This window comes from Calidris pugnax, unplaced genomic scaffold (genome assembly GCF_001431845.1).
Source record: "Calidris pugnax isolate Ruff unplaced genomic scaffold, ASM143184v1 scaffold38, whole genome shotgun sequence".
Lineage (NCBI taxonomy): Eukaryota > Metazoa > Chordata > Aves > Charadriiformes > Scolopacidae > Calidris > Calidris pugnax.
This window is the reverse complement of record NW_015090995.1, coordinates 7,571,553-7,584,485: the sequence shown is the minus strand read 5'-3', so window position 1 is coordinate 7,584,485 and position 12,933 is coordinate 7,571,553. Positions and strand designations below refer to the sequence as shown.

At 47.5% G+C, this 12,933-nt stretch overlaps 1 protein-coding gene across 1 annotated transcript in view; it reads right to left on the bottom strand.

The window, feature by feature from the left end:
- Positions 1–8,583: 8,583 nt before the first annotated feature.
- The window catches only part of HMGB3 (high mobility group box 3), a 6,401-nt gene continuing 2,051 nt past the window's right edge, over positions 8,584–12,933 (bottom strand). Inside the window, exons 2-5 of the mRNA XM_014955257.1 lie at positions 12,023–12,179; positions 11,364–11,503; positions 10,618–10,792; positions 8,584–10,085 (exon numbers count right to left, since the gene is read on the bottom strand). Coding sequence (XP_014810743.1) covers positions 9,942–10,085; positions 10,618–10,792; positions 11,364–11,503; positions 12,023–12,172 — 609 coding nt within the window. The 5' untranslated portion in view covers positions 12,173–12,179 and the 3' untranslated portion in view covers positions 8,584–9,941. The remainder of the gene's footprint in view (positions 10,086–10,617; positions 10,793–11,363; positions 11,504–12,022; positions 12,180–12,933) is intronic.

Genomic DNA, 12,933 nt, shown 5'->3' with positions numbered 1-12,933 from the left:
AGCATTGATTTTATTTTATTTATTTTTTTTTAAATTAAAAATCCCCTTGCTTTTATCATCCCAAGCATGACCCAAAGCACCAGCACCACCAAGTTCTTGCATCTGCTTCGGGGTGACTCATTTGTGCTTAGAGGTCTCTTCTTAGTGGTTCCTCCAAGCCACTTTGCTTCAGCTTTGCCAGAGAGGGGGCAGGGTGGGAATCACACTGCTTCCTGACCAAGGCACCTACCCCAAACATCTCGATGATGGCTTGCTCAACACGATGTTCTCCCCTCCAGGGGCAGGCGTGATGCTGGTCAGGCAGCAGCAGGTATTTGCTGTGCGAGGCTCCAGCTGTGCACAGCCACGTTGTGGCACCTTACAGCTGTGGCCAAAATTGAAGCTGCCAAGGCAGGTTGTCCAGGAAGGGGCTGAAAACATGAGCGAAGCCAAGTGCTGGAGATAGAGTAGGAGAAACGGAGCACACGCCAAGGGGCTGGTAAAGAGATTACTTTTGGGGGAAAAACAAAAGCAAAACAAACCACTATTTAGCTGTTTCTGTTCACAACATATTTGGAATTCTTTCTCCAATATTGTGTTTTCAAAAGGGCAAAGGCATTTTTTCAACTCGTATTTCATCATCAAATGAAGAAAACCCCACACATCTGTCCCCTCTCCACCCACGTGGCACCCCAAGCCACATCCTCATGCCCACAGGGGGTCGGGAGGGCAGCAGGACGGGGCAAGGGAAGCCAACCCCGGATGCACCATGCTGCCCACGGCAGATGCTGGTGGTGGCAGAAGCAGCCCTGTGCCATAACAACAGGCTCAACTTCAGGAGAGGCAGGGTCCGCACGCAGGAAGGGCTCAGAAACCCTGAGTTTGCTTTCTCTCCCCTTCTCCCACCCCTTTGCTTTTCTATCGGGCTCTGCCCAAAGAGCGGGGAGCACCGTGCAAGGGAGAGCCCGAGCACCCGCTGTCTGCCTAACATCAGTCATGTGCAAAAAAAACCCCAAACCTCAAAGCAGGTGACAGCGGTGGGGTGCACAAACAGTGCCATAAAACCCCAGCGTGTCCCCCTCCAGCTTCAGAGGGCGAGCTGCTCCCGCCCCGCTGGAGACCGGGTTTGTGTGAGACACCCAGAGCTCTGCTGGGGAGGGCAGGGTGCTCCCGTAAACAACAACAGAAATTGTTATTTCAGAATATATCCACAGAGAGCCACCGCCATCCCAGCACGCTGTTCATTTTCGGCGTGGATAACCCATATAATGAAGACGCAACCCACCCCGGCAGACAAGCTAAACAGCAGGCTTCCAGATGTCCACCCTGCTCGCCCATCTCAGACTCCTAATCCCCTACTTTGTCTGAGCTCTAGCTGATTTCTGATGCATTCAGATTATCCAGCGAGCATAACTGCTAGTGAACATCTGAATATTTCCCCCCCTCCATCTCACATTTCACCTTGGAGGAGAAGCACTTTACAGAGCCCAGGCCCTTCTTTATCAAGCCAATTAGTGTAACACAAAAGCAGTGAATAGGACCAGGCAAAGCTCAATGGCCTGTAAAATCCCCAATATTCCGAGATGGGCTGAGGCCAAATATGACCGTTTTTATAAAAAAAAGGAAAAGCCAAGGGTGAGTAACCAGAGCGCCGGCCTTTCCAACCGCATTAAAAAGTAAACCCAGCAAATTCATCTCACATACAAGGCAGTTCATGTATCATAAAGGAAAGTTTACAAACAGAGCAGCTATAATTCCTTCTATAACATTGGAGGACCAAAGTTTGCGAGGAACAAAAGGAAATGATTAACAGGGGAAATATGCAGGGTACAAAAAAGACTTTTTAGTCCAAAAAGGGATGTCCATATTTAGAAACACTTGATTCCTGTTGTCAGGGCCCTGCTTTTTCCTGAATGCGTTTCTCCCCCATGAAAGAAAGAAGTCACAAAGGGAGTTTGTGCACAGCCATGTCACATGCACACACAGGGCACCGCCGATTTTCCTCCAGGATTAAGGAAAAAATGCAAAGATTCCAGAGCAAGCAAATAAATAATAATAATCATGTCCATATTTAGGAGACGGCTTCTAGCAAACCATCGGCTCCTCCAGCAAGATCCCCTCTCCCACCACAGGCACCCCGAGCCCTCGTTGGGGTGGCCCCCCCCCTCCAAAGGACCCTCCCCAAGCACCCACCTCTGCAGCAAGAGGGTGGCTCTTGCTTCCCTGGCACTGCAGGGCTGGAGGTGATCCCACTGTGGTTCTCGGAGGTTTGCAGCTCTGCTGTGGGGGAGGCTGTCACCCAGAAGCTCCACAACATGCTCCAGCATGGCCTCGTCACCTCCTGGGAGAGCCGGCACCCGAGCACGGCATGGGAGGGGGGAAGTGGGGAAGAGACCTTACCAGAGCACCTCCAAAAGGCAGGAATCTCATGCTTAGCAGGATGAGAATGTATACATGAAGGCACTTCCCATCTACACATTAATCAACACCTTATCTCACCTTGTAGCAGCTTGTTTCTGCTCCCTGCCCTGAGAAGGTGTCCCCAGCCCAGCCCAACAAGCACGCTACAGAAACCCAGCACGGCCATGGTACAGCCCAACATATTTCATTGGCCATAACCATCTCCACGAGAGGCCCGAGCACCAGCAACAAACACTTTTTTGAGACCACCCGTTCCCTTTCATCTATACGAGCTGCCGAACCTTATCTCACAGGGCCAGCTGCGAAATACAGCACCATATGGTCCCCGACACAGAGAGAGACCCCGCGGGCTGGATGCCGTCTGCTCAAGACCCGGAGACCCACATCCCTCAGCTGCCTCCCGCTCCCACTTCCCACCTCCATCGTCACCGCTCAGCTCCACATGCACCGGCCGGTCCAGCACAGTCCCAGCAGGAAGAGGCTCCTCCATCCTCACCCTGGTGGTCTGAGCAGAAAAATCTCAGGGGAACAGCACAAAATCTCAGGGGAACAGCACCAGCAAGTAGCCTGAGCTGGCACGGAGCAACAGCCCACACCACCTGAAGATCCTCCCTAAAACATTCAACTAGCAGGAAGACACCAGCCAGCCTGCTCTCAAAATTTGGGAGTAAGTCACACCACCCAAAATAAGCCATCCGGCCAGATTCGCTGACCACAGCTGCTCCGCCGGGCAGAGGGAGGGCAGGGAAGGGGAAGAAACAAAAACAAGTGAAGAAATGGGGTTTTAAAAGCTGAGATCCGTGAAACAGCACTGGAAATAAGTGTTGTGGGGGCATTTATTTGGAGGGAAACAAAAAGAAAAGGCAGTTGGAAGCTTCTTTCCACTTCACAGTTGGAAAGACCAGCCTGGACCATTGTTGGAGTGTCATTTACTGAAAGGTGACATCTTAAAAAAATGACGAATGTCAAGGGTGATCTGCCCCAGGTCTACAGGAGTATTACTCGTCTGTAGAGATGCACCAAGAAATGGCATATGAATGGAAAAGGCGAGGGGCTGAGCCTGTAATGGAGACACCTTCACCTTCTCCCCAGGCAAGGCACTAAGAGGGGACCAGGAGAAAATAAACAAGGCCCACTGTTCCTATGTTCAAAACCACTGAAGGCCTTTTGCAAGTTGCTCTCAAGGTTCAAAACATCAAGTCTAGTCTAGCTGATTTTTTTTTTTTTTTTTGGGAGACAACTCTTTTTAGGGTTGTGAGCCCTCAAAGAATACTTATTTTTTTAACATTTAAAAAATTATTTTCTATATATGCACACATTCTTCCATGGTATGTCAAGACTCTTATGTGTTTGTTGGATTTCTTTTTTTTGCTTTCTCCATACCACAAAACAGCTGACTTCCTTTTTGGTCCCTTCCAACTCTAAAATTCAGTGAAATTCTGTGAAATTCCTAATTCGTTCAAACATTTTCACCCTAATAATTCTCTGCCATTTTATCGAGGTAAAGATCACCATCTGAAACCTTATATCTTTTGCAATATTCCAATAGCACATGATAGTTTTTTAGTTGTTGGAGTTTTTTAATATTTTGAACTGAAATGTTTAGTTCCATTTTTATTTTTTTTTTTTTTTTTTTGCTTATTTTTTTTTTTTTTTTTTTTTTTTTTTGCGAGACAACTCTCTTTAGAGGAGAATCACCAATGAATGAAACACAAGTGACGGTGAGGAGCAAGAGATCTTTAATTAGACAGTTTAATGCTATTTGCTCAGATTTTATTCCGCTTCCACAGAAGTCCTTGGAAACAAGGGTTACTTTTAGGACTTTTACTAGCACCTTGATCTTTGAGCTTGGTCTGAAAAACCTCCCAGCAGCTTGCAAAAGTTACGTTACTACATGAAGCAACAGCAGACCCAGCACGTGCTTCCTCTGCCTCTCCCTGCTACCAGGCAGCGACCTTCACCAGGAGCTGCAGGTAGCAACACCTTGAACACCTGCAGAAGTCAAGCCTATAGAAGATGCCCAGCCTGAGCTCTACAGCTAAAGAGAGCAAAACCTAATCAATGTATTCTTTAAGACAACTGGAGACCAAATTGCCCCTGCTCCCACCTTGCTCGAGCCTCTTTTGCCAGACCATGAATTATTGCTGGTACATCCCAGGTAACACACAGCAAAAGAGCAATCACACAATAATTAGCAGCGGGCAAGAGATGTTTGTCTCAAGCAATCCCCCAAATCACTTCACCCTTCTACATGTGTCTCCTTACCACAGTCCGTGAAGTTCCACCTCTCAACATCAACAAGACAAGGATTTGCTTTCACGCATCCCAGCCACCCCTACAGCACCAGGACTGCTGCCCCACACAGCACCCAGGCTCCCCGGTTCCAGGGAGGTCACTTTTTCTCTCCACCCTGGCTTAACAGAAGGACTAACCCTGGTTTAGCTACTTCATAGGCATTTCTATGAGGCCCTGCCACGTCCAGGAACAAGAGAAAGCAGTACTCACCACCCAGAAGATACAGCCATCCGCTCTAGCTGGGCTGTGGCTGCTTCCTCCTGGCTAATTTAGGGATGCAGGTGCAGGAAGGCACTCAGGGAAAAGCTCTTAGCAGCAGACAACTCCAATCAAGGTCGTTAGCACGGACAAGGAGCTACCCTTCATCCACATCCCACTTTAGCATGAACATCTCAGACCTATCAGAAGGATGCGATGTTTACAGAGCACGTTGAACACCGGTTGCCAAACGCTGCCCAAGCAGGGGCAGGTCACGCACCACGCTCCCACCGGAGCCCAACCTGCCGAGAAGGGATGAAGACACTTCATAGGGTATGAAACCCCCACTGGGCACACCAGTTATCAGCCCCTTCTCCAGCGTAAGCTGGAATATGTTTAGAGAGCGACCGATGGGTAACGGGGTCTCCAGCACACTTTGCTGTGCAGCACAGCTGCAATTTGCAATTCAGTTTATTGCATTAAAATCTGGTGTAGCCCTAGCAGAAAGAAATGTCACCTGTCACAGTTCCTCCCATTATCTCTCAGAGGAGGGCAAGCTTGGGCTCACTCTCATAGAGGGGAGACTGGGGCTTGTCAGGAGACGACCAGCAGCGTGGCCATCAATGCAGTGTCCTGCTCTTGCCCCAGCAAAACCAGCAAGGAAACCCCATCCCAGCTCCTTCTCCTGGTCCAAGCCCTGCTTCTCAAAACCCTCAGCAGAAGAGGGCTTAACTTGGGGGATGATTCTCTGCCTGTGGAACAACAGCCTGAGTGAACAGAGGGAAAACATAAACCTGGGGCAGCTGCCAAAATTGTGCTGGAGGCTGGAAGCGAAAAGCCATTCACCTGCCACCGCCTGAGCCAGGGCCAAGAGAAGCCCTTGCACCTTGTTGCTGTTCCTGCAGGGTTTATTAGGAGTGAATAAAACTATCTATAAATCAGCCATTCAAAGGGAGCAGATAAGAGAAACGCTTCTACTCTGCCTGTATCCCCAGTACGATCCCCAAAGCGGAGTCTCACCTTCCTATGGACCTCCGTTAGAGCTGCAGCCGTTCGCTGCTAATTGATTCAATATGCAGTTGGACTAGGATTTTTAATTAATTTTATTACAGAAAAATTAATGCACTGCTTCCCTACAGATGCATTAGGATACCGACACGAGCGGCAGGAAACCATCCGGCAGCGTGGCTTTCATCGTGACTGCTTGTGGGGAGCAAACCCCACACCAGCGGTGGAGCTTTCCCCATGTCCCTCCCGTGCAGACCTTCCCCTCTGGTGTAAGGGCTCATACCAAATATTTACCATGCTTCAACTGAATTTAGGAACGTATAGGCTACAGAGCAGCAGGACAGCATCACTCCTCTGCCCCCCCAGGTCATGCCAATAGACCACCAGGCTCATTTTCGGCAGTGGCAGGATCTGGCTTGGGTGGAGCGGCTGGGTGACCCCCTTCATCCCATCACCCTCCCAGGGGGTTTGATTTCCAAGGGACCTGGGGGATTTTGGTAATGAGTGTGCTCTCAAGACTATGTATAGTTCTGAGTGCAAATCAAGTGGTACCAACCATGGGAATGACCCGCAGGAGGTGGGTCAGTGTCACCGGGCAGCAGGACCCGCATCCAGCATCTGCCCCACATCAGCCCCAGCACAGGTTTTCCCCTTGAGGAAAAGCTCTCACACCTCTGCCACTGTTTTAGGCACCTGGAGGGACCACCCCATCCAGTCAATCCATCCTCTGCCTCCCCAGAGCAGCGAGTGGGCTTTAACACCTGCACTAGCACCATCCCTTCTTCACCGAGCCCCTCACCCTCACAGCCCGCCTCAGCTCGCCTTCGTGGGCACAGGGGGGAAGCAACAAACCACATTTTGGGAACAGAAGTGATCCTGCAGTCAGCTCTGTCCAATTCACGCAAGGAATAGTCTTTCTTCATCCTTCCCTTTCTCCAAATCTATTTCATCATTGCCCTTCCCTACATATGATGGCGTTAATAGGAGACATATTTACTCTGTTTGGCTTGGGACTAAAGTCAAACTAGAAGTTTTAGCTGCACCACAGCTCAAAGCAGAAATGTCTGCTCTGAAACACCACAAGCGTTTCAAAGCAGAAAGAGCATTTGGAGGATGTTCTATCAGAAAACACAGAGCTGGATGAAATTAAGCAGTTCCCAATATTTGACATGACATCTCAGAACACAAGAAGCAGTGGTGGTGGTGGAAATCATGTGCTATTTATATACATTCACACGATGGTATTTATCAATGGCAGAGTATTGGGGGAAGACACATCATCACTGCATCTGCAATATCCAAATCTGAGTCCCTAGAGTCCTGCACTAGCATTGTATTGAACAGCATCCCCGAGGCATGCCATATTTTAGGAATTTGCAGAGCAGGAATAGGTAGTGCACCGTAAGGTCCAAGACCTTAATCAAGCCCTGCAACTTGATAGATTTCCAATATAACGAAGACAAAGAGGTGTCAGCTCTAGTTCTTATTTGCTAACACTATCAATAGGGGCTCAGCTCACTAGCAGTTAATTCAAAGCCAAGCTCGATTTGCACAGCAGTGATCTACACTAATTCCCATATGTGGCTAAGGGGAGATTTTGCCAACTAGACAATAGAAACAGTATTACGGCTCCTGAAATGATGCCATCGCTTTTCTCTTCTGCTCCACCACTTCCCCATCAAATTTCCACGTGCTGGAATCTCCAGTCGTCTTCTCCCTTGCCTCAGAAGATGTGCAGAAGGGGTAGCGAATACAAAGGTACCTATTTCTTTTCCAGATGCAGCTTTGAGGCTTTTAAAAATGCAACTTCCCATAAAACAGGGGCCAATTTCACACTTGGTTTTTTCATGCATTTGAGACACTAAGAATTGCCCTGATTAAGCAGTTATAGAACTATTTTTAAGTGATCCAACTGTACCTTACCCTTAAAAAAATTGCCACATGTTGCTATGTTTCATAAAAGTTTATTAGCTTGCTTGGTTTTGTTTTCAGGCCCTAGTCCATCTCAACACGAGATCAGACCCTTCCTGCCAAGATACTATGGTTGAGAAATGACAGGAAGCCAGATGTGCTACCCAAACAGGCAACGAAGCACTTTTATCCACATTAGAAGTAGTTACTGCCTGTAAGCCTCGCTCAAAGGAAGGGGTGGCAGCAGCCTGTACCCACAGTTTACACTCGTGAGTTACCCTGCTCTCTTAATCAGCTGCACCCAGCAGTCACAGCTTTGACCTGCTGTTAATGAGGATACTGGTATCCTCACACCCCAATCTCCTCCTCGCTGCCAAGCAAGCACCAACCGCTAACCATGGCCAGCACTAGGAAGGAATTCAAGGGGCTGCTAGAGCTTTGTGCAGTTTCTGTGCTAAGGAAAAATGAGGTCAGAGTCACCAGCTAGAGACCAGGTATCACCTCTCCCTTCCAAGGGCTGCAAAACACCCCCAGCTGGGAACTGGAAAGTGACTGTGACACAGCCAGCTGGTCACCAAAGGGGACAGGAGACCTGCGTTGCTCCCCCAACCCACCTCACAGCACCCGACTCGTGTTAAAACTGGAGCCACTAGAGAAAGGACACAGACTAAGTACCTGCACCACACTCCTACTTCAGCAGGGAGTTAGCCTAGGTGCCTGGCTCCTGCCACGAATTAAAATGCTAGAAAAAACCACAAGTCTGAAACAGTGTAACACAGGACAAAAAAGGCACATTTTAATATGTACAGCAATGCATTTGGGCTATAAATTTACCCAACACAACTGAAAAAAAAAATCCAAACTATGCTTTTATACTTATTTCATGGTGTCAGCCTCATTCCTAGCCACCTACCTTTCTCTGCATCTCTGAATGCTGCTATATACACACACAAACAAACAATTACGTCATGAATGTTCATTTAGGCTCCCAAGTTCAAGTAATAAAGTTCAAACTTGCATAGCATCTTATGCCACTCAGCCATAAACAGTTACGATTGCATATTAGCTGGAGCAGCCATCTCTTTCAATTCAGCCAGTTTTGGCTGGCCACCATTTATTTTTTTTTATTATTTTATTTTTTTTAAATCCTTGAGTCAGAATGTTTCCTAAGTCACCAGCCCTGAGGGATGCCACAGACTTCAAAATGAACCTCTTGCTGTTGTTAAGATCCTTTTAAACCAGAAATTTAGAGTGTTGTCAAGAACAGTTTTAAAAATGTAATACTGTTTATTTTGCTTCAAAAACATTTCAGCATTCTAAACATACAAAAAAAACAGAACGTTGCAAATTCGTTTAAGTACAGAGTGTTTTTGAACTTCAGTTGCTGCACTGGCTCTTCACTTGGTTGACGATGAAGAGAGGTCTACAGTTTCAGTTTAAAAACTACCGCACTTAACTAAAAAAATCCATACACTTCTCATGCCAGCTGAACCCCCTTCCACAACTAAGAATGGCAGCAGAATGCTATTTCACTATATACAGAAAGACAACTTTTAAGCTAAATGGACGCCCACTGTAGTGTAAATAGATCTACCCTCACAGTGCATGCTTTGGGCCATGGCACCCCGGGGAACGTACAGCCTTTCCAAGTAATCACTGCTCCTCTAAGGCATCATAACTCTAAGCATGTACCACAAGAATCTGTCTAGTTTTTACAAACTATAGATATGTACAGTTTATAACCCAGGATTTTCTAGCCAATAACCATATAGTAACACCACCTTACAAATTAAAAAAATGCTTGAAACATTTTTAAATGCTTTGTTACACCAACAGCAAAGTGCACAGAGTTAGGAGAACACTAGAGCGCCTTTTCATTTTAAAAATGTTTGGAAATATGTACAACTTTGATACAGTTTCAGGGTGCTCACTACACCCATGGCCACTTCATGTAAACCAGTTACAATTTCTAGAGCACTTTTAGAAACTACAACGCGATCGGAATCCAAATTTTTTTTTTTTAATTAAGCCTAATAAGGGCAAGAAACACCATCTCAAATAAGAGGTGCTTCATTTATGGTGTTTCCCCTACTCTATGGTATTCACATGGAGACAAGTATTGTACAGTTTTATTCATCATCATCATCTTCATCCTCCTCTTCTTCATCCTCCTCCTCCTCTTCGTCTTCTTCCTCTACCTTTTTCCGAGCAGCTTTGGTTGCTGCTCCCTTTGCGCCATCAAACTTTCCTTTAGACTTGTAGTCTGCAACATCCTGCAAAGTCAAGGGGATGTCTTAATTTGCTCTAAGCAGCAAACACACACAGCATTTGTACAGCAGCAGGCGTTAAGGTAAAGGGACTGGCCTTTCCACAGCTGCACCCCACAAAAGGGGACAGTGGGCACCACAGCCCCCAGGTATGCAGACACCTACACGTGCTCCAGTGCCTCCAGGGGTGATGGAGGCCTCCAGCCCTGTGTTCACTGTTATTTCTTTGAGGAGGAGAAGAGAACCCAGCCTCTCTTAGAAGTTCCCTGCTAATGGGACAAAGCTCCTTTAACGGCACAGCAAACCCTTTGCTGGAGGAAGAGGAGCAGCCGCGGATGCTGTCACAGGGTGAAAGCTCTCCCTCCTGGCCCACGGCTCCCTAACCTGCTCTGCCCCAGGGTACACAGCACAGTGACAACAGGTCTGTCTGCTGGAGATGCTCACTACACTGGGGCCACCTCGGCTGGGTCTAGGTTACAGTCACACCGCGACACGAAAGCCGGTACAGAAGAGGCACAAGTGAAAACTGTAGCCTTACCTTCTCGTACTTCTCCTTCAGTTTAGCTGCCTTATTATTGTAAGGCTGCTTTTCACCATCACTGAGGTTGTTCCACATTTCACCCAGTTTCTTTGCTACATCCCCGATGGATATGCCAGGGTTTGTGGACTTGATCTTGGGGCGGAACTCTGAACAGAAGAGGAAGAAGCCAGACCTTGGGGAGAAGCACCAGAGGACAGTCAGCACCACAGCAGCACACCTGGGGAGCAGCCCCTTCCTCCATCCCTCACCCACAACATCCACACATGTGCTCATCACAAGCTGAGTAGAAACACTTTTTTCCCCCCACCCCCACTTAAGAAAAACAAACCAACCAACCCACAAAACCAAATGTGTTTTGATTTTACAGAGACCCAGACTTGCAGCCGTTATCGAATGCTGTTTTTAATCAAGTGTTGTCTATCCCCCCCCTACCCAATTTCATCTTAGATACACAAGTCTCACTGTGACCCAGTCATTTCCATGTCTTCTATCACTACAAGCTTGGATACCAAGGACTGACAATTCCTGTTAGTGCTCCACAAACTCAAGATTATGAGCTGCCCAGAAGACTTACAAGACGGTATCAGTAGGCTATGAATATTGCTAACACTGCTGTATCATCAGTATCCCCATCTACTTCCTTTATAGAAACCTATCAGCTGCGTTACAGGATGTGAGAAAAAAAAAAAAACACCAACACAACAACAAAATACTTGTGCATTTAATGCTTTAAAGTTACTTACGGTGGTCGCTTTGGGGCATTGGGGTCCTTCTTCTTCTTGCCACCCTTAGCTGGTCCATAGTCCTTCATTTCTCTATCATATCGTACCTTATCAGCCTTTGCCATTTCATCAAATTTAGCCTTCTCCTTGCTTGACATGGTCTAAAAAACCAAAAAACAAGACACCGAGCCTGTGATTACCCAACTGTTCAATAGCTGGCAAACTTTAAGTAAACAAGCCAACACGTACCGACTCGATAGGGGAGTTTCAGGATTTGTTTGTTTTTTTTACTGGACCACCTTGGGGACGAAGGTCCTGTACTGGGGACCACAGCCACCACTGGCATACCCGGCCAGAGAGAAGCAAGGGGAATGGGACAGGCACAGCCAGAGTCCTCCTCGAGGCCACAGGCTTGGAGGGAGGTGGCAGCTGAATGGCACTGCTTGGGAAACAGGAGAAAAGACCAGGCTGCAGTGGAAGCACCAAAACGGGCAGAAACACTGGGCTGAAGCCTTCATGACCATTACAGGAACCAGCAGCACCCCATCAACAGCCAGGATACCTGGCCAAGAACAGCATGCAGCTCAAAACAGCACGAGCTCCCTTAGTGTTCAGACACACACACATCATCCTGGCAGATACCACAAGTTATCCCATCAGGAAGTCACAAATTAAGGTACCTTCCACCTCTCCGAGCACTTCTTGGAAAACTCTGCAAAGTTGACTGGAACCTCTGGGTTCTTTTTCTTATGTTCCTCACGGCACGTCTGCACAAAGAAGGCATAGGCAGACATCTTGCCCTTGGGCTTCTTCGGATCACCTTTAGCCATCTTGACTCTGCAGGGAAGAGGGGAAAAAAATAATAAGCGAATATGGAAGAATCTGTATGTGTATATGGTGTGCATATGTTTTTATATATGTATATGCACACATATATACATGGTGCACACCACCATCCCCTGAAGCGATATCCCAGCAGTAACACATTCCCTTCTTTCTCCCCCAACACCTCTTACCACCCCCAGTACACAGGCTTTAAATTATTCTTCCTTGACACTGGGGTTGCAGACCTGAGCCAAGCGAAACCGGTCACCGGATTCAAGTTTTACACGGATAGATGTTTACATCACGTCCAAAGACTGGAGACAGGCTATTAAATACACACGCTCCTGCCCATTAAGAGTTATATACCAACTAATATAAAATTTGTTTTAGTTGGCTACCGCACTGTGGCTTGAGTGGCACGCACGGTGCCAGGCTATGACTTATCCCTGTAGGAGCTGGAGTTCCCATGTTAGCAGCTGTGGTCCAGGAAGAAAAGGCAGGACAGACTATTTTCCCCTGTAAAAGTGCGACAACCTTTTATGTATCAGAAGGTGTGCAAATACAGGTTACTTTTAAGCACAATGGGGCCGGTGGAGCTGTGCGAGGTGAGCACCACTTGCTCGTGCTCCACCAAGTGACACATGTTCGGAGGCGTAGTGGTCAGTGCAGAGATGTGATTAGCAAGTCACCGAGAGGACGATGCTAACTTTTGGGATGTATTTCTTTTCCCCTTCTTCCCTACTTTTTTTTTTCCCCTCCCACCCTT